Source organism: Chenopodium album, chromosome 5, assembly GCF_948465745.1.
Source record: "Chenopodium album chromosome 5, dcCheAlbu1.1, whole genome shotgun sequence".
In the NCBI taxonomy this organism is placed as follows: domain Eukaryota; kingdom Viridiplantae; phylum Streptophyta; class Magnoliopsida; order Caryophyllales; family Amaranthaceae; genus Chenopodium; species Chenopodium album.
The window spans coordinates 9,093,661-9,112,977 of NC_137838.1; the positions used below are offsets into that span (position 1 = coordinate 9,093,661).

Below are 19,317 nucleotides of genomic sequence, written 5' to 3' on the forward strand. Positions count from 1 at the left end.
AACCCACATCATAGAGGAACCAATAATCTATATATACAGTATATGTAGATTGAAGATGAGGCAACCTTACAGAAAAATTACGAGGTACATTTAGTTTTAAAGAGCCTTTTAAAGCTGGTATATTGAGAACAATCTAATGCTGCTATATTTTAGCTTTAAAAGATCAGATGAGAATTTTGCGGAAATAAACGTTGTAATTTCCAACATAATGCTTTATGCTTTAAGCCATCTTTTCCTTTACACCTTTTTCATTATTGGAGTTTACTACAATCAAGGCAGACAAAGCTAAAATAACATTCAAGAAATGGTCATTTCATAACAATTGATCATATATTTACAACTTTTACAAAAAGATGGGTGACAATTAATTTTTCTGATGACTGGTAAAATCAGTGTTAAGAGAGTGTTATTACCAAAGACGATACATTTTTCATCAAACAGGCGTAAAAAGACTAACAGGATCTCCACAGCGCCAAGCACTCGAGGTTGAAAGCTGACTTTTCATCTATGGCTCAGATCTCCACAGTATGCTCCACACATAGCCGACTCTATCTCATTCGTATTTCTCAATTCTCATTGTTTTCCAATGTCTCCTGTAAGAACCTATAATTAATTGAGTGTTTGAGTCCCAAACTCAATCTTTGACATGCTAGGACTTGTTTTTAAGAATGTCAAAATTATAGAGATTTTTCTTACCAGAGATCTTTCCCTAGGCTTCTTAAAATATTTGGCAAAGCCTTACTGCAGCTCTTCCATCTCCGAAGCTGGAGTTAATTTGGATGAGTTGGAGATGCCTGCAACCAACATATAAGTCTTAGAGAGGAAAAAAAAAAAAAAAATCGCACAAAAAGGAGATCCATTATTTTGGATTCAGGTATATACATATTTGACTTGACCAAAATTTGTAATATTCAAAATCTACTTTGAGGATGATATATAACCAGAATCTAATTTGAGGATGCTTTTAACACCAACCTTTATCGCAGTAGCTTTAAATTTGCTTCTACCACCTCCTAAGGTTAGCATAAAATTTGATAACATATTTGACAAATTTACAATTTTAGAATAAACAAATAAGATAAGAAGCAGAGGAAGTGACCACCAATTCACAAACAATAGAATCTTGTAACCCTAGCAAGATGTTAGAAAGACCTTTGTCCTAGCTTTACCTTGAAGTTTCTCTGCTTCCTGCAACTGATGTTTCCCTCTACAACGCTGAAAACGGAAAATAGCTATAGTTATCCCAGAAGTTATTTTCTATGAATCTATCTAAAGTAACATGTACGATTATATGATGTTTTTTCAAGAAATTTCAAGAGCAAGCTGACATTATAAATGGAAAATGAGACACTTTGAAAGGAAATGAAGATAACAGTCTCCAGTCTTTCCCTTCCCCCTCTTTCAACTCCATAAATCCATTTGTTCGTATAATTATATATGCAGCAAAGAAACACACGTTTACCTTGACTATTGGCTCCATTGATTTTGCTTTTGAGAAACCATCCCATTTAACTTGGAACATTGCCGCCAGTATCTGAAATTAAGCCCAGCTTAATGCATGTTAAAGTTATGAAGGTCTAAATAAGACCGAGCTTCATTTAAGTCCATATTTGATCTTCAGCTTCTTCGAGCTTGTTTGTGATGTTGCTCCAGTTAATGCCTCTGGTCAACTCAGGGTTTAAACACCGTTTCTTGATATTTCACCGATATCATTCCAGTTTTCGAGAACTTGAAAACATGCAGAATCCCTTATACAGTAACAATAGTACTGTTCATCTTTGACTATTTGTTTAAACTCATTCATCCCTAAGCACATAAAGTTCAAATAGCCTTTTACTAGATGGCACGGCGTTGGTAACCAAAATTACTAAAGAAGTAACATCAACAGCCAAAATTCAAGTTGCTAAAATCCCCTGCATTTGGTTATTACAGGAGACATTATTGACGTCTAGCCAGTAATACAACATTGTATTCCATGTTGAATAATCAGGTCTAATACCTTTGCCAATCATTTGATGCAGAATCTTTAATGCTTTCTGCAAATCACCTTTACAGCAGTAAGCAAGTATCAAAGGGTTGTAAGTTTCCTCATCAAGCAAGCAGCCTCTCTCCTCCATCTCCTCCATAAGCTTTAGAGCACTTGCAGTTTTTCCTTGACTGCAGAATCCACTGACAACAACATTATAGGTTGATGTAACAGGAAGGTAGCCATGACCAAACATCTCATTCATCAGCTGAAATGCTTCTCGGACATGATTATGTTTGCAGAAGCACTGGATTAAGCTAGAGTAAACAAGAGCATTTGGAATTCCACCTTCATGAAGCATTTGGTGATAAACTTCTTTCGCACTTCCTATGTTATCCTCTTCACATAAACCTATAATCCTCAAGGTCCTGTCAACTGCCCTTGGAAACAATTTTTCCATCTTGTTTATAAATTCAAGGGCTTCGTTCCAGCAATTTTCACGGTATAAACCATAAATGACACTGTTGTAAGGACTAATGCGACCCCCACTACCATTTTTTGACTCTTCCATGAGCTCCAAAACCTTAAATCCACTTTCTAGGTGTCCTTCAGAACATAACCCTCTAATCAAGGTGTCAAATGTTACAAAATTAGAACCTATTGCAGCCACTTTCATCTCATTGAACAAATCAAGGGCTACAGAAGACAAATTAATTTCACAGAAGCCAGAAATTAAAATGTTGTACGTGTCAACATTTGGGAGAAAACCTTTAATCTCCATGTCTTTCTTAAAATGCAATCCAACTTTTGCCTTTCCTAGACTACAAAATCCTTTAATTAAAGTATTATAAGCCACAACATCAACAATACCCTCATTCCTTTCGACTCTTTCCAAGACCTCAGCAGCTTCATTGGCACGGCCAACATTGCATAGTAATTCCATCACCTTGGTTGCCGTCACAACATCAGGAGCATGTCCTAATGCAAAGTTCTTCTCCAAAAGCACCAGTGCTTGAACAAGATTTTCTTCTTTACAATATGCTGATATCAATAGATTATAGGTGACATGATTAGGTTCTACTATCTCACTCAACAAACTCCTAGCTCTACCAACTTTCCCATTCTTGCAGAGGGCGTGAAGCAATGTGTTATAGATCACCGTGTTTGGGGTCAAACCTCTAGTCTTCATAACCTGTAAGAGTTTGAACCCGTCTCCTATACGATTAGTCAAGCATAGTCCTTTCATCAAAGTCCCAAAAGTAAAATCATCCCCCTGAACACCACACTCCATCATCTTCTTCCTAAAGAAACCCCTGGCAATATCAATATCTTCCTTAACCAATACATCAAGTATCGAATTATAAATTTTCAGAGATGGAGCCACACCAAACTTATGCACCAAATCAAGTACTTTGATAACTTCTCGTATCCTTTTGGCCCGTCCCAGACCCCGAACAAGCGTGACAAAGATATCTTCATCAGGCGGTGAGCCAAGTGAGGTTGGAATTTCATGAAGCAGCTGGGGTATTCCATCAAAACGACGAAAAGCACATAGCTTGTGAACCAAAGCTCGATAAGTAGATTGGTTATGGGTAAAATTGGGAAGTTGAGAAGCCCATCTAAAGGTTTCGAGGGCTTCCGAAAGCGATTTTTGTTCAAGAATAAGATGAGCAATGTGTTGATGAGTAGGTGGAGGTAATCGGGTTGGGGACGATAATGAGCACATGAAATTCAGGGTTCCAATCATAATCTTTGAATCAACATTACAAGTAATGGCAGGATGGCAATGCCAATTAGACGGTATAATTGGATTCCGAAAAACCCTAATTGCAAACATATTCATACAATCATACAACAACAACTACTACATTTCCCAGATCAAAATCTATGATATTCTCAGTATTTCTGAGTCAAACAAATTATTCCAATTACTTGGTATTCTACTAATAATTATACAATTTATGAAAAAGAATCAACAATATGAGAAATGGGTACCCTTCCATAACACCAGAAACATAATCAGTCATCAAATCAAGCAAACCCTAGTTCAAAAATGGGAACGTTGCAGGAGACGAGAGAGAGATAGAGCGGTACCTAAGAGTGAGTGATTCTGAGTTTGATTTCAGGGAAATCCGATGAATTGTTTGTCGTCTCGTCGGAAAAGTTTGATTTCAGGGAAATCCGGCGAATTTCTTGTCGTCTCGTCGGAAAAGTTTGATTTTGCCGAGTTGTTTGTCTGATGAAGAGAACTGTTAATCAGGGTGTAGAAAATGTGGACAAAGCTACAAACTTTAACTACTATGAAGGTTGATAGCCTTACTAGCCCTTTTTCGTTAAAGGAATTTGGATGAAAAAGAAAAGCCTTGCTTGAATAAATGACATAAAAATCTAAAGGGAAGGAAGGGAAGTGGGAGGAAAGTCTCTTAACAAAATTTTGGCTTTCCTTTCCTCTCAAAATCGGAGGAATTTGACTAGAAAGAGAAAAATTAAAGTAATTTCCTTTCTCTTCCCTTCATTTCCTATTCCATCAACCAAATATTGGAAAATAAAATCACCTTCCTTTCCCTTCTTTTCCTTTCTTTTCCCTTCCCATCCTTTCTCTTCTTTTCCTTTACTAATTTTGAACCAAACAAAGCCAATGCGGAACTTTGATCAATACTGTACTACTTTGGAACTTTTAAGTTCATAAAACTTTGTGAGCAATCGGAGACTTGGAGAGTGGGGTGGCTGAAATTGTTTCTGAAATCCCCCTAGAGACTAGTACTCGTAGTTTTAGTTGTTGTAAGTTGTAAACATCTTGTTGGCATTAATCATTTGCTTGGTTGCACGAGGATGAGGGTAATTGTAGACGTTGTAGTTGTAAAGAGCCTTTGTACTTGCATATTGACAAAAAATTCATGGTGCAAATTGCTAGTTAGCTAAAAAAAGACGACAATTTTGTGAAATAAAACCTCGTAGTTTCCATCAAGCTAGCTATATTTTCTTTTACTATTGGAGTTACTATAAACCTATAATAAACGCAAAAAGTGAATATCCAAGATTCGAAGTCAATACTTCAAAACCAGGAACATAGAGTAATCATTTGAAGGATCTCTTTTTTATTTAAAGTAAGAGAGTGATGATTGATGAGTGGTGTAATAAAGGTCAAGAGATGAAGAGAACACTGAATTAGAGCATAATGCAATCTCTCATTATAAATTATAAAATAAGTTAACAAAGATATACAAATTTCATCACACAAAACACTCGAACGAGTCCTCACATGTAGATGCAGTTGATTGAGTAGGTACATTTTCCCCGGCAAGTCAAAAGATAGAGCGATAGAGGACAAAGGGCAAAAAGAGTAAACATAAGAAAAAAGGAGCGTCAACTGGAAGTGAAATTCAACACTTTGACCCCCTAGCCTTCTGAATTAGTGGCTCATGATCTGCATATTATGCTCACCGTTCATAGAGCATGATATCGCTGCATTCATGACTGACTCATGTTCTTGTTCGATTTGCTCATTGTCTTCACATGTATCATCACTTATCTTTGGCATGCCAAGACTAAGGCGATTTCCCTTGTCAGAGTTCTTCTTAGCCTTGGCTCCTTGAGGTATGCCAACGGCATCACTGCAACTCTTACGTCTTCCAAGCTTGGGTGATTTTGGACGAGTTGGAGGTGCCTGAAACTAGCGTAAATAATCATCAATCATTTTTCTTCTTTTTTCAAGTTCCAAGGGGTGTCCAATACAGACTTCAACAATTTTTAGGATTCTTAGGAGTATACAATTTTTTTATGAAATACCTTCTTCAGGTCAAGCTTAGGAGGTGGTCCATCGTGGTAGAAGCTTGGCATAGGGGTGGCCTTGAACTTTAAATTCTTCCGCAATTGCTTTATAGTTGCTTCTATCTCTTCCTAAGATTAACAAGAGTAGAAAAATAACCATGCTCGTGTAAGCAGCTTTGATAAAATCTCAGGACACAGTAAGACATTAGAAAGATGCTGTACCTTTGTCCTTGCTTCACTTTGAAGTTTCTCTGCCTCCAGCGCTTGATGTTTTTCCTCTAATTTGGAATAATACTGAACATGAAAATTTGGTATAAGTTACTCTAGTTTCTTCTGATGGTACAGATTTCAGCAGATCTTAAAAATCAAATGCCATCGTAATGTGTATAGTGTGTATAGATATAAGATGTTGCAATATGAAAATGGACAGATATCTGTCATAACAAAATGGAATATGAGAGACAAAGTTTGAAAGGAAGTTGGAGAAACACAAACCCCCCTCACCCCATATGTATATATTTCTATCTAAATTCTGAAAAACCTAATCAATAATTATTTTAAAGCAAGAAAAGTGAAAGGAAGTACCTCACCCCATATGTATATATTTCTCTCTAAATTCTGAAAAACCTAAGCAATAACTATTTAAAAGCAAGAAAAGTGAAAAGGAAGTACCTCCCTTCGCTTCTCTGCACGTTCAGATGACCTAAACACGGGAGCTGATGCAACAGTTGTCTTAGCTCTATAAGCGCTCGCAGATGGTGCAGCACTGTTCATGGTTAAGGTAAATCTAGACATCTAGTTCTTCACAACTTCAATAAATAAGCATAAATTTTTCAGCAAACTAAAAGAAGCACACTAAACTACAAATACTAATATAATGGGCTGCTTGGAATCTTAGGATACTCAGAAACACCAGAATTTGAATCTTCCTCGTCAGGATGCCTTTTGTTGTCTGGTTGCAGCTGCTTCTTTGATATGGGGATTGAAACATGCTGCAAAGGAAAGAAGTAATATTAGAAAAGTAACAGCAGAATGAACTGTATCTGATTTACATGAAAACTGATAACTGTGATAAGCAATCTGTTTCATTAAAAAAAAAAAGGCTATAATGCTATATACCAAATAGCAAATGGGCATGAGTTGCAACTAAGATGTCACAAGATGGCTGGTAAAGTAGTGGTTCATGTAAAAAGACATCAAAATTGAAAAATGTGCTATTTACAATTAAAATTGTTTTATGAGAAACTAAAGCAAGCTCTTGTTTTCTAGGTACATAAAAAAAGGCATCAAGAAAAGTCGGGGGAAACAAGGGAACAAGAGAAGAAGATGGTGGAAAGATGTATGCTTCAAGAGGGATAAAAAAAAAAAACCTGATTTTTCTTGCCACTGCTGGGTGGATGTGTAGTCTTTGATTTTGATGACACTTTATTTGCATCAGTTTCAGCTTCTAGAGGGCGAGTTGATGCTCGCTTTTCAGTAGCCAAAGCAAATGGCTGCGGAATTGTGCAGTTAGCTCGACCATTCGTGTTACAAGTTTTTGGTGCAATCTTCGGCGAAACTTTAGCCCTTATTTCACCCTTTGTTTTCAAGCTTTGAGCTTTAACCTTTTCCTGCAAATGGCCATTGTGATCTGTCATACTAGGACAGTCCTGATCTTCACATTTTTCAGCCTGACAATCTTCAGAAATCTCAACTGTATTATCTGTGGTACATTCCTTTACATCATAATCTTCAACCATGGAAAAGGATTCAGGGACCACATTGTCATGCTCAACTGATTTTAAGTCATTATGATGAGTTTCTGCATCCTCATGACTTGAAACAGGTGAAGCACTACTGGTATATTTTATGACACCATCAGGTTCTTTGTCAGTACATGCTTCTCTAACTTCCATCCCCATAGTACTGCAAAGCCGATATAAAAAATCAACTGCAGAAAAATGATTTGCAACACAAAAATTTTCTAATTACACTAATACAAAAGAAACTATGCCTAGCTTTCATCTACAACAAAGCAAGATGAAACTGATCAACTGTAATTCCTTAGCATGCAAGGATTTCTCATATGAATAGTCTCAAACACAGTATGCATATAATACATCCATAGGCCAAAAAATAAAACAGACAACTATAATCCAAAAAAAACAGACAGCTATTGATTACATATACAAAAAAAAAGTAATTAAATATGGGGAAGTACAGCATTATAAAAAAGTCAAATGCTTAAAGTATCTGCATGTAAGAGCAAAACTATTATGGATAACACTTCACCATATTAGCAAATACAAGAGACCGCTTCAAATATCAAAAATCATGCTACGGCTTCAAGATGTAAGGTACATCCATACATGAAACCTAAATCATACATAATAGGAAAACCTTTTTTTGTGCTGGTAGGTTATTAGACAATAAGAATAATACACCTTCCTCAAAATGGTACTCTCACATCCCAATCGAAATCTCAAAAACAATACCTGTCTTCTTAAACACAATAGTGACATACTACTCTACTTGCTCATGACACAATTCTTGTAAGGCATTTCTCTAATACAGGTGACCAGTAGATGTGACAGAATCACTTTGGCAGGTAAAACATGAATTTCTGTACCTACCACATCCAACACAATATTGCATCATCCTAAAAAAACTAAGCAATGCAAAATTGATTTTTTTTTTATAAATAATTGACAACTAACTTTCATGCAAAGATGAACAAGGGAAAAAAAAAATTATGGGTTCTTGTCAAGTCTCTTAGCTCAATATGCTTCCAAATTCAAAATTATTCAAAATTATACATTTTCCTAGAGCATACATTTTGTTTAGGTTTGCCGGTTAAGGCATGGTCAAATTAGGTTTGGGTTGAGTTTGTTTAAACTCACAAAGCTATGAACCCAATATGGGCATGTTAGGATGCAAGAAGTGGCCTTTCATAAAAGTAGCTTGTTCTTGGCATGAAATGAGTGATCATATGTGCACACTCCACACCATTATCCAAGTTTGAAATTCAATGTAAACTCACAAAGTCGAATATTTTCGCTGACAGACTATAAATGACAAAGGGGTAAATACCAAAACCTGTGACTGCAATATTGCTCACTAGAGCATCCAATGCAATGCCTTAAACATAAATAACTAAACCAGTAAAGATCATAATATCCACCTGACTACCTCAACAGCCTACAACTTCTTCTAAGAAAGGCTAATTCAATTTAATGGTAGTGATAAAGGCAGTCACCACAAACGCGTGTCGACGAAAACAAACAAACAAAGATAGTTATTACTTATTACACCTCCAAAAGTGAACAGAAGCAGTTTTTTCAAAGTAACAACACCAACCAACCAATATGAATTTTAACATTGGAGGCAGATGTCGGCAGCCTATCTCTTACTAATTCATTCATACAAGCATAATGTATTCCATTCCAATTACAAAGGTCTAATTTAACATATTTGTAGATAAACTGAAAGTACATTCATAATTTGAAAACACCCAGATTATAATTAATCATCTTGACCTTAAATAATCCCAAAATAGAATTAGGAAGAAAAAAAAATCAAAACTTTAACAGATGTAGCAGATATGAAACTATGACAGCATTGTAAAAACAGACCAACCCAAATTAAGAAAGTTAATCAATAACCAAGAAAACCTCATTACCCTAAATGAAAACCCCAGCAAAATCTTTTCTTTCTTGCAATAAAAAGGAAAAAAAAAAAAAAAAAAAATTGAAGGTACTATAAAAAAGAAACAAAAAAAATGGGAAAAATGGCTTACATATAATGAAATCAGATCTAAAAGAAAGAAGAAGCGGCGGTTTGGCGGTGAAGAAGAGGAAGAAGATTTAGCAGAGGAGAGAGAAAATGGAGTTTGATTGATGAAAATGAAGGTAATAATAATGTAAGAAATCTTACATTACATTTGAGTTTTGTTTGTTGGTCTGTTCAAGAGTAATGTCCTCCAAAATATGTAACGACAGGACAGTTTTTATATATAACCCTATGTTTTTTATAAGCGCCGTTAATTGACGGTGTAACGTTTCTGTTTTTTCAAATTTTTTAGAGCTCACCTCCCCTCTCCTACTTCACCTTCTTTTGGTCCTACACCGTCTACTTTTTACTACCTTGTGAGTTTTGCCGGTTAAGGCATGGTCAAATTAGGTTTGGGTCGAGTTCGTTTAAATAACATAAATAAAAAGTAATTTGAACTTAATTTACTGTTGAAGTACGTTTTGGTAAAATCTGGTAAATAGAATAATCTTATTTGAACTAATTTCACTAGTTAATATCAGGTGGATAGAACAATGTTTAAGGCTAATTAAAATAAAGTAGAGTTTTAGAGCCTGTTCACTTCAGATTATTTTCAGTTCAGTTCAGTTCAGTTCAACTTCAATAAGCTCAGTTTAGCACCAATAAGTTCAGTTCAGTTTTTAATTTTCTTCTCTCGTAAAATATTCATTTCAGTTCAGCTCCAATAAATTTAATTCATTTCATTTCATCTCACTTTAGTCAATCAGAATATATTCTTATACTTATGCTTATGTATGATTTTCATACCTTATAATTTGATGTAAGGTGATAAAAGGAAGACCTCTCCATGTACAAAATGTTTGTATAGGGATTGTGGAAGATCAATTACTCTTTTCGTCCATTTTTTTCCCCATTGAGATCAGGTAACTTTTTTAATTTTTGGTTGGAAAGAGTTGATACTTGATAATGAGAGAGAAAAGCAATGGAGCCAAAGTAAATATAGTTTATGACTTGATGTGAATAAAATTGTAGTTCTAAATAATCATTTATGGTATGAGACAAACTTAAAGGAACATACTAAAAAGGAAATTTGGACAAACATTTAAGGATAGCGCAGATAATATAAGTTAAAAGTGTTATTGATGGTATTCAATTTAATTTGAAAATTTTAAGTTACCCTTGTATCATTGTGCGTGATACATTGATACTTGGTGAACCCAATACTGTTTTGTTTAGTGGATGATTTGCTCAAAGCAAATCAAATTTAACGGTAACTTCTTGTTCATATGATTTGGTATAACTAAAAATAGAGGTTAATAATCAAAGAACGACCATGAGTTGGTATATCTAATACACAATATGGTGATAATCTTTACCTTGTTTAATCAATCTATATCATGCATTAATGAAAGACTTAACTCAATAGCAGGAAAAAAAAATAGTGAAATATTAAAAGCTTGATAATATAATATATTCAAAGATGTACCTAACAAAAATTATGGGACATAGTGTCAAAGTGATAAGGGCTCAAAGCTTGAGCCATTCTCATTGATCTCAAATCATATATGTAGAGTACATAGCTTCCTAAGATAATATCACAAGATATGCTAACAATTATCTTGAGTGAAATAAGGCTATAATTAAGGAAACCAATTTATATGATAATAATGAATAATATTCTCCTAATCTTTCCTAACACCCCCCCTCAAGTTGGAGCGGGTGGAGTGAAAACGCCCAACTTGGGAAGGAGATGTTCAAATTGCGATTTGCCCAATGCTTTGGTGAAGATATCGGCCAATTGAACATGAGTAGGAACATAGGAGGGATCAATGAGACCATCTATGATAGCATCTCGAACAAAGTGACAGTCAACTTCAATATGCTTTGTTCGTTCGTGAAACACCGGATTTTTTGCAATGTGCAATGCTGACTGACTATCGCAGAACAATTTAATAGCTTTGGGATGATGTACACCCAAGCTCGAAAGAAGACCCTTCAACCACTTTAATTCACAAGTGATGGCATACATGGAACGATACTCCGCATCTGCCGAACTAGTAGCAACAGTAGGTTGCTTTTTGGTCTTCCAAGAGATAGGCGAGAGGCCTAGAAACACCAGCCATCCTGTCAAAGATCTGCGTGTTAAGGGACATGCAGCCCAGTCTGAATCACACCAACCCTGCAGAGTGAGGTCACTGTCAGATCGTAACAGGATTCCTTGGCCCGGAGTACCCTTTAGATACCTAACAACTCGCAGAGCTGCTTCCCAGTGTTCTTTCCTTGGTTCCTGCATGAACTGAGATAGAATATGGACCGAATAGGCTAAATCCGGCCTAGTGACTGCAAGGTAGATCAGCCTGCCGACAAGTCTGCGATAAGATTCAGGATCAGAAAGTACGGGACCACTTGCTAGACCAAGCTTGTGGTTTTGTACCATAGGAAAATCGGCGGGCTTTGAACCTAATAATCCTGCCTCTGAAATAATGTCAAGAGTATATTTTCTCTGACACAAAAACAAACCAGAAGAACTACGGGCAACCTCTATGCCCAAAAAATATTTCAGAGTGCCAAGATCTTTCATATGAAAACAGTCACTGAGATATGCCTTGAATGCCCTTAGAGCAGCAGAATTATTCCCAGAGATAATTAGATCATCAACATACACAAGCACATTAATTTGTGTGCGACAATTAGTGTAAGTAAACAAAGAATAATCTGAGTATGACTGGAAGAAACCATATGCCTTCAAAGCAGAAGTAAGTTTGGCAAACCAGCATCGAGGAGCCTGTTTCAGGCCATATAGGGATTTTCTAAGGCGACATACCTTATTAGGGTGCGATGACTCAAATCCCGGGGGGAGTTTCATGTAGACTTCTTCTTCAAGATCACCATGGAGAAAAGCATTGTGGACGTCCATCTGATGAAGCTCCCAATTTTTAGAAGCTGCAACAGCAAGAAAAGCCCGAACAGTGACCATTTTAGCCACAGGAGCAAATGTTTCGGTGTAGTCAATGCCCTCTTTTTGATGATTGCCAAAGACGACCAATCTGGATTTTAAACGTTCAATACTCCCATCCGAATTATATTTGATCTTGTACACCCATTGACTTCCTAAAGGACGCTTGCCAGGTGGAAGATCTTCCATTGTCCATGTGCCATTTTTTTCAAGAGCCTCAATTTCATTTTGCATTGATTTTCTCCAACCTGCATCCTTCATAGCCTCCTTAAAAGATCGTGGCTCTTTGCCAGAAGTAATAGCTGCAATAAAATTTCGGTAATATGGAGAAAAACTGTCACAATTAATATAATGCGCTATAGGATAAGGAGTACCTGAGGGATGCTTTGGAGACGGAGTGTTAGGAGATGAAGATGATGGACTATTAGTGAGGACCGTGTGAGTCACATAATCCCGGTGCCGAACATTGGGAAATTTCTCACGCATACCCCGACCCAACTGTTCTTCTTGAGCTGCTGTTTGGGGCTGAATTAATGGAGTTGGGATGCTTGTGTGCTGTTCCGAAGCTGCTGAAGAGTGGACAGAAGGCTCACGGAGGAGCTGTTGAACTGCGGGCTGCTGCGTGGGAGGAGCAGTAAGCTCCGCGGCCTCCCTGCGGTGAGCATCAGTTTGCCGCGGGAAGCCCGTGGAGTAATCTGATGTGTTTTGTGCTTGTGGTGAAAGCACGTCAAACTCATCTCCATTAAATAATGTAGCATGATTGTCTTCTCCATTAAATAATGTAGCCTTATTCTCCACTTGCACCTCATTACCCAAATTATTTTCAGCTTGAATATCCAAAGTCACATCAACAAAATCAAAATCTACAGGAATATTCATGGGCACAATTTTTTCTGGTACAATGTTGGATGAGGTCGGATCAAGAAATGGGAAAATATCCTCGAAAAATTTGACATCTCGTGATACAAAAAATTCTTTCGATTCAAGATCAAATAAATTCCAACCTTTCTTCCCAAAAGGGTAACCCACAAACACACATTTACGACTCCTACTGGCAAATTTGTCTCCCTTAGTTTTCTGATTATGGGCAAAACAAAGACACCCAAAGGTACGAATAGTAGTATAAGAAGGAGGAGTGCCAAACAAAATTTCGTAGGGGGTTTTATTTTGCAAAAGAGGAGAGGGAGTACGATTAATTAAATGGGCAGCAGCTAAAACACTCTCCCCCCAAAAATAAATCGGCAAATTAGCCTGAAAACGCAAAGCCCTCCCTACATTGAGAATGTGTTTATGTTTCCTCTCTACTCTACCATTTTGTTGCGGGGTTCCTACACACGAGGTTTGAAATAATATGCCAGTTGCATTGAAAAACTCACGCAAACAATTAAATTCCGTGCCGTTATCACTTTGTACAATTTTAATTGTTTGAGAGAACTGTCTATCAACCATTGCCACAAAAGACATAAACATACGAAACACCTCAGTTTTATCAATAAGCAAATATATCCAAACAGCACGGGAAAAATCATCCACTATTGTCAAAAAATAACGAGCACCACAAGACGATGCATGCCTATAAGAACCCCACAAATCACAATGTATTTTTTCAAAAATTCTAGTAGTTTTATTCTCACTAATAGAAAAACTATCTCTAGGGTGTTTAGCACGAAAACAAACTTCACATGCTTTATTTAAACTACCCTTACAATTTTGAACGGGAGAGAGAAGCTTAACAACTTTTTCCGAAGGATGACCCAAACGTTTGTGCCACAGTTCTAACATATCAGACGACTCAGAAGTAGCCACATGTTGTACAGAAACCCTTCCTTCGAAGTAGAATAGTCCATCTCGCCTAACACTCGTTCCAATCAGCTCCCTCGACTGGTCCTGTATAGCACACATATTTGAGTTAAATTGGACAGTATAATTTGTATCATCAATTAATTGTGATACCGAAATTAAATTGCAACGTAAATCAGGAACAAATAACACATGAGTAAGAATGATTTTCGAAGATAATCGAACCGAGCCTTCCTTTATGGCATAAACGGTTTTGCCATTCGGAAGACCAACCGGGCAATTAGAGATGGGTTGAGTATCGAAAAGCCACTTGTCACAACAAGTAACATGTCTAGAAGCCCCGGTATCCATGATCCATAATGCATTATCAAACTCACCATTCAAACGATCATCGGCAATTTTTGTGTTACCAATAAACCCGGCAATCGCCTTCCATTGATCCGCGGTGAACGTGTGTGAAGCACTGCCAATACCCTCGGCATTGGTTGATGCAGACCCGGCAGTGGTAGCATTTGCTCGAGCCTGCCCACGCCCCCTAGCACCTGCCTTGCCACGCTTGGAGGGGTTAGGCCACCACTCCGGAAATCCCTTTAATTCGAAACAACCAGAGACAAGATGACCCGTTTTCTTGCAATGGGAGCAAATCAAACCAGACTTATCAGGTTTGTCCTCGGAGGCAATTTGCTTCGGTTTTCCCTGGCTTGTTCGGAGAGCGAACCCCACCACATCTGGTGGCTGCTCCTCTGGAACGTGAGTAGAGAGACGAATTCGTTCGTCTTGTGTGACTAATTGATATGCCCTGTCAAGAGAAGGCAATGGATCCTGAGAAAGTATATTTGTGCGAGTCTGAGCATAAAAATCAGAACACAACCCCATTAAGAACTCATGTAAACGAGCCACATCTCGACGCTTCTCATGTGCAGGACCTGCTGTGCATTTATCACAACAAGAACAGGTGATTATAGGTTCATGGTTGTTCAATTCTTCCCAGAGGCTTGTTAATTTGCCAAAGTACGAAGCAACAGACATAGTCTTGGACTGCTCACAACGAGCAATTGAGGATTTTAATTGCTGAATTCGTGGACCGTTAACAACAGCGAAACGCATCTTTAGAGTATCCCATAAACGTTTTGCATCTTTGTATTTCGAAAGAGTGGTCTTCACTTCCGGGTCAATGGTGTTCATGAGCCATGAGATTAACATGGCGTGAATTGTATTCCAATCCGTTTGAGTACACGGAGAAGAAGGAGTAGTAATGGTTCCATCAAGGAAAACAAACTTTCGACGCGCCTCCAATGCGGTTTGTATATCTCCAGCCCATTCATCATAGTTTTCGCCACGAAGACGGGTCGGAGTAATGAAGTCACCAGGTCTGTCATGCGGACCTAGATAATACGGGGAAGTAATGTCAATTCGCGGTGGTGGAGGCGGTGGTGTATCATCACCAGCCATGGTGCTCTGTTTTTGTGTCTCTGCTTTGTGTTTAATTTTTTTTTTTTTTTTTTTTTTTTTTTTTTTTATCGATTAAAATTCCTTAGCGACTGATACCATGTCAAAGTGATAAGGGCTCAAAGCTTGAGCCATTCTCATTGATCTCAAATCATATATGTAGAGTACATAGCTTCCTAAGATAATATCACAAGATATGCTAACAATTATCTTGAGTGAAATAAGGCTATAATTAAGGAAACCAATTTGTATGATAATAATGAATAATATTCTCCTAATCTTTCCTAACACATAGACTACTCTAACTAAAGAACAAGGTTAATGGGCCTCAAAATAACGATCAATTGGATAAAAAAGAGTACGTGACTTTATATAATAATCTCTATTAAACCATAAAATTATGAATAATTAATATAGGTTTATCAAGTGGTTTTGGCACCTTACTACACTCACCTACTACAGTCTACAGGACTCCAACACCCACTTAGCTTAATTAATTATCCTTGACGGTGTTAACATCACTAATACACTATTTATATGTGGTAGGACGACAATGTCGTTGCCATGGCGCCCATTAAAAATGCTATATATGAGAAAAAGATTTATAACAATGAAGATTAACGTTATGAACAATAAAGATTAACGTTATGAAAATTGAAAAGGGATTTATTTTAATATGTATGATTGGTTACAGGTTTAAATAATCTCTCTGTCTTTGTTTGTAAATTGTATTTTGTGACTCATTCGGACAGTACAATAAGAATTAAGTTAACGTTATACTCCATTATACTTCGTATGTTAATTTTTTAGATAAAAAAAAAATGAATAGGAGGAGAAGATGTTCTTTTCAATATTTATTAGGTTTATCATTGATTATTCCTGCTACCCTTTTTGATAAAGCCTTAACACCCTTTAATTATTTTAATTAACCCATTATGTATAGTCTCTTATCACAATCAACGAACCCAATTGCTGTACGTCAATATTAATTAATTGTGTCCCTTTGAAGTAACACAAACTCCTACATGTTATGCTAAAATTTATATAATGCTAATGTTTTGCCAGGTTTTCTTTACAAAGTTTGTGGATGCATGACTTATTTAGATTAAATTATACTTCGTATATGTTATAGTTGGTGTTAAGCTAATAAACAAATAAATGCATGACATAATTTTGATTTGAAAAAATTCGTAATTTCTAGCTTTCTAGCATCATAATTGGATAATATTGTGATCAGATCAGATCACTTGAATGGTAGAAGTTTCTTTATTATCTCATGTAAGTAATTGAATCTATATTTTCCTTAAAATTTGGTTATCTGACTAATTAAATTTCATACTTAATTATGATCAACAAATGAACACTCTCAATCTGATTGAAAGCTTCAAAGCTAAAGGTTAATTAGCTTAGGGTTGTAAAGAAAAGAAGGAGAAGTTCGAGTGGCATAAATAACTAACAGGAGAGCATGTTCTGTACGCCGGGGTTATTTACACATTAATTTTTGCTCATTTTACAAATGAGCAAAAAAAAAATTTGCTCATTTATTAAATGCGCAAAAATTAATGAGCAAATTACCTGGGTGTACGGTACACCCGGATGTATTTAACAAATTCTAAATTAATATGAGTAGGTAATTACATAATAACAATGTAATTAGATCGAAAACTTAATTAACAATAGTTGTAATTAACTTAAGAGCAAGATTAGTTGTTTATTATAGAATAAAAAACTTACCAACTTTTTCATCAAAATTAAATCCTCTAAGAAAAAGTACCTTTAATTTAAGGAGAGGGTAAAAAAGAAAAACTAATTTAGGTAAGTTATAGAAATGAGCTGTAACTTTAGTAGTTCAAGTGAGTGGAGTACAAGAAAGGGATGCATGATAACATATCAACCCACGCACTAATATTATATGTGATATCCTTGGATTACGGTTTCAAAATCAAATTGCAATTTCCCTTTATTTGGAGGGTAACTTGTCAATTTCTTTATTATTAAGAGACTCATTCGTGGGTCCTTTAATTACTTGCACAAATCACAATTAATACTAATTGTGTACCCTGGATATTGACATCAAATCCTGGGTTTTTGACATTAATGGAATTCCAACCCTTTTTTATTTTTATTTTTGTTTTTTGGTAAATGGATATATGATCAAGTTGGTAGTTTGTACATTTATACCCATGATTTAGGAAATTATTCACTTGCTTGTTGTTATTCTAAAGGATACTTTAGGAATAAATTTTCTACATCTGTCAATGTCACTTTGCAATAAAATATATGCATACGAGAAGATTGCAAGTTTGCAACACATTCGTAATAGAACATGGTAATAGCAGACATTTCGAAACCCTCTTACGATAGACAGTGTCATGATGATTAACTTAACCTGTTTAATTTGTGAGATATTTGAACTCCAATCAATCAAAATTTGACTTAAATTACGACTCAAAATCTTGATGAACTAAATAAGCAAAGATTACCTTTACTTGATATATAAAGTAAAGTGACAAGTTAATTATTATAAAACAACATAATCAAAGACTTTTCCAAAAGAATGGACTCGATTGCATATATAAATAAATAAATAAATAATACTCATACTTCGTACTACCTATATTCTATTATAGACGTGTGATCATCCACAAGTATCTGTTTCATCTTCCTCCATTCACTTCTATATACTAGTAATTATCTTGCACTACATTTTATTTACAATTAGTGGTCTACTATTTTCTTCATACATGTAATTTAATTAACTCTTCTCGTTTATATTATGTGTGATAATTAACTTATCATAGATAATAGAAAGCAGAAAAGGGAGTATGCTTAATCATTTGCACAATTGCACTTACTACTTTAGGCATCAAATTAATTTTCCACTACTTTTGCAATTTATAGTTTTATACTACCTATTATTCCGTACTACTTTACTTTTATTTGAGCACTATTCAAATCAATTACCAACCACCGGTCCACCAACATTTGGTCTATTTTCTTATTCCTAATAGAAATTAAAGTTATTAAACCAATCATTAAATTTAAGTAATTACAACTCATTAGTTTGAATAAAGAGAGACCAATCACTAATTTGAATATTTTTAAATGGCAAAACTTCAAGTATTTATATTGAAAATATGGTGAAGGCCAATGATTGAGCTGATTAATTTACGATCAAGTATTAATTACATAATATTTTATTATTACTTGTTAACTTGACGAGCATTAGCATTATAAAATTCTTCGACTCCCTATTTTTTTTTACATGTTTACTAAATGTACTTGTTTGGCCATTAATATCTTTTGTAGTGTTTAATTATAAAAATTATAACGATTGAATATTAATAAAGTAATCATTTAAATGAATCAAACATGATTGCACATGACAATATATAATGCGGAGTATGTCTTATATATTGAGAAGAAAAATAGAAAATTGTCTTAGTGCTAACTATCAAAACGTAACTAATACGAATACAAAATACTCCGTAATAAGAAACAAAGGGAGTAGCTACCAACTTAAAACCTTGAACAATAAGTTGTCTTTATTTGTGATACAATTAAGATGCAATTAGAGTTAAATATATTAATGGAGATTAATATCTCCACCTTTGGACGAGTGACAAAT

General features: G+C 35.7%; 3 protein-coding genes across 5 annotated transcripts; all 3 read right to left on the bottom strand.

Moving 5' to 3' along the window:
• Positions 1–265: 265 nt before the first annotated feature.
• Positions 266–4,321, bottom strand: LOC145630344 (pentatricopeptide repeat-containing protein At2g17525, mitochondrial-like). Of its 2 annotated transcripts, none has more exons than XM_081682603.1 (4): positions 1,463–4,321; positions 1,170–1,215; positions 697–794; positions 266–593 (listed from the first exon to the last, which is right to left on the bottom strand). In XM_081682603.1, the coding sequence occupies exon 1, from the start codon at positions 3,807–3,809 to the stop codon at positions 1,896–1,898; it is 1,914 nt and encodes a 637-aa protein (XP_081538729.1). In that variant the 5' UTR covers positions 3,810–4,321; the 3' UTR covers positions 266–593; positions 697–794; positions 1,170–1,215; positions 1,463–1,895. The 2 variants fall into 2 exon arrangements, with proteins under 2 accessions (XP_081538729.1, XP_081538728.1); XM_081682602.1 differs by having other exon boundaries at positions 266–603.
• An 813-nt stretch (positions 4,322–5,134) lies between these two features.
• On the bottom strand, positions 5,135–9,702 carry LOC145630345 (protein WVD2-like 3). 2 transcript variants are annotated; one of them, XM_081682605.1, is made up of 7 exons: positions 9,513–9,702; positions 7,108–7,642; positions 6,641–6,729; positions 6,410–6,503; positions 5,960–6,031; positions 5,756–5,866; positions 5,135–5,633 (listed from the first exon to the last, which is right to left on the bottom strand). In XM_081682605.1, exons 2-7 carry the CDS (start codon positions 7,636–7,638, stop codon positions 5,379–5,381), a joined length of 1,152 nt encoding a protein of 383 aa, XP_081538731.1. In that variant the 5' UTR covers positions 7,639–7,642; positions 9,513–9,702; the 3' UTR covers positions 5,135–5,378. The 2 variants fall into 2 exon arrangements, with proteins under 2 accessions (XP_081538731.1, XP_081538730.1); XM_081682604.1 differs by having other exon boundaries at positions 5,135–5,639.
• Positions 9,703–13,716: 4,014 nt separating this feature from the next.
• On the bottom strand, positions 13,717–15,692 carry LOC145632544 (uncharacterized). The gene is made up of 2 exons (XM_081684911.1): positions 14,618–15,692; positions 13,717–14,327 (listed from the first exon to the last, which is right to left on the bottom strand). The coding sequence occupies exons 1-2, from the start codon at positions 15,690–15,692 to the stop codon at positions 14,293–14,295; spliced, it is 1,110 nt and encodes a 369-aa protein (XP_081541037.1). The 3' UTR covers positions 13,717–14,292.
• Between the last annotated feature and the right edge of the window lie 3,625 nt (positions 15,693–19,317).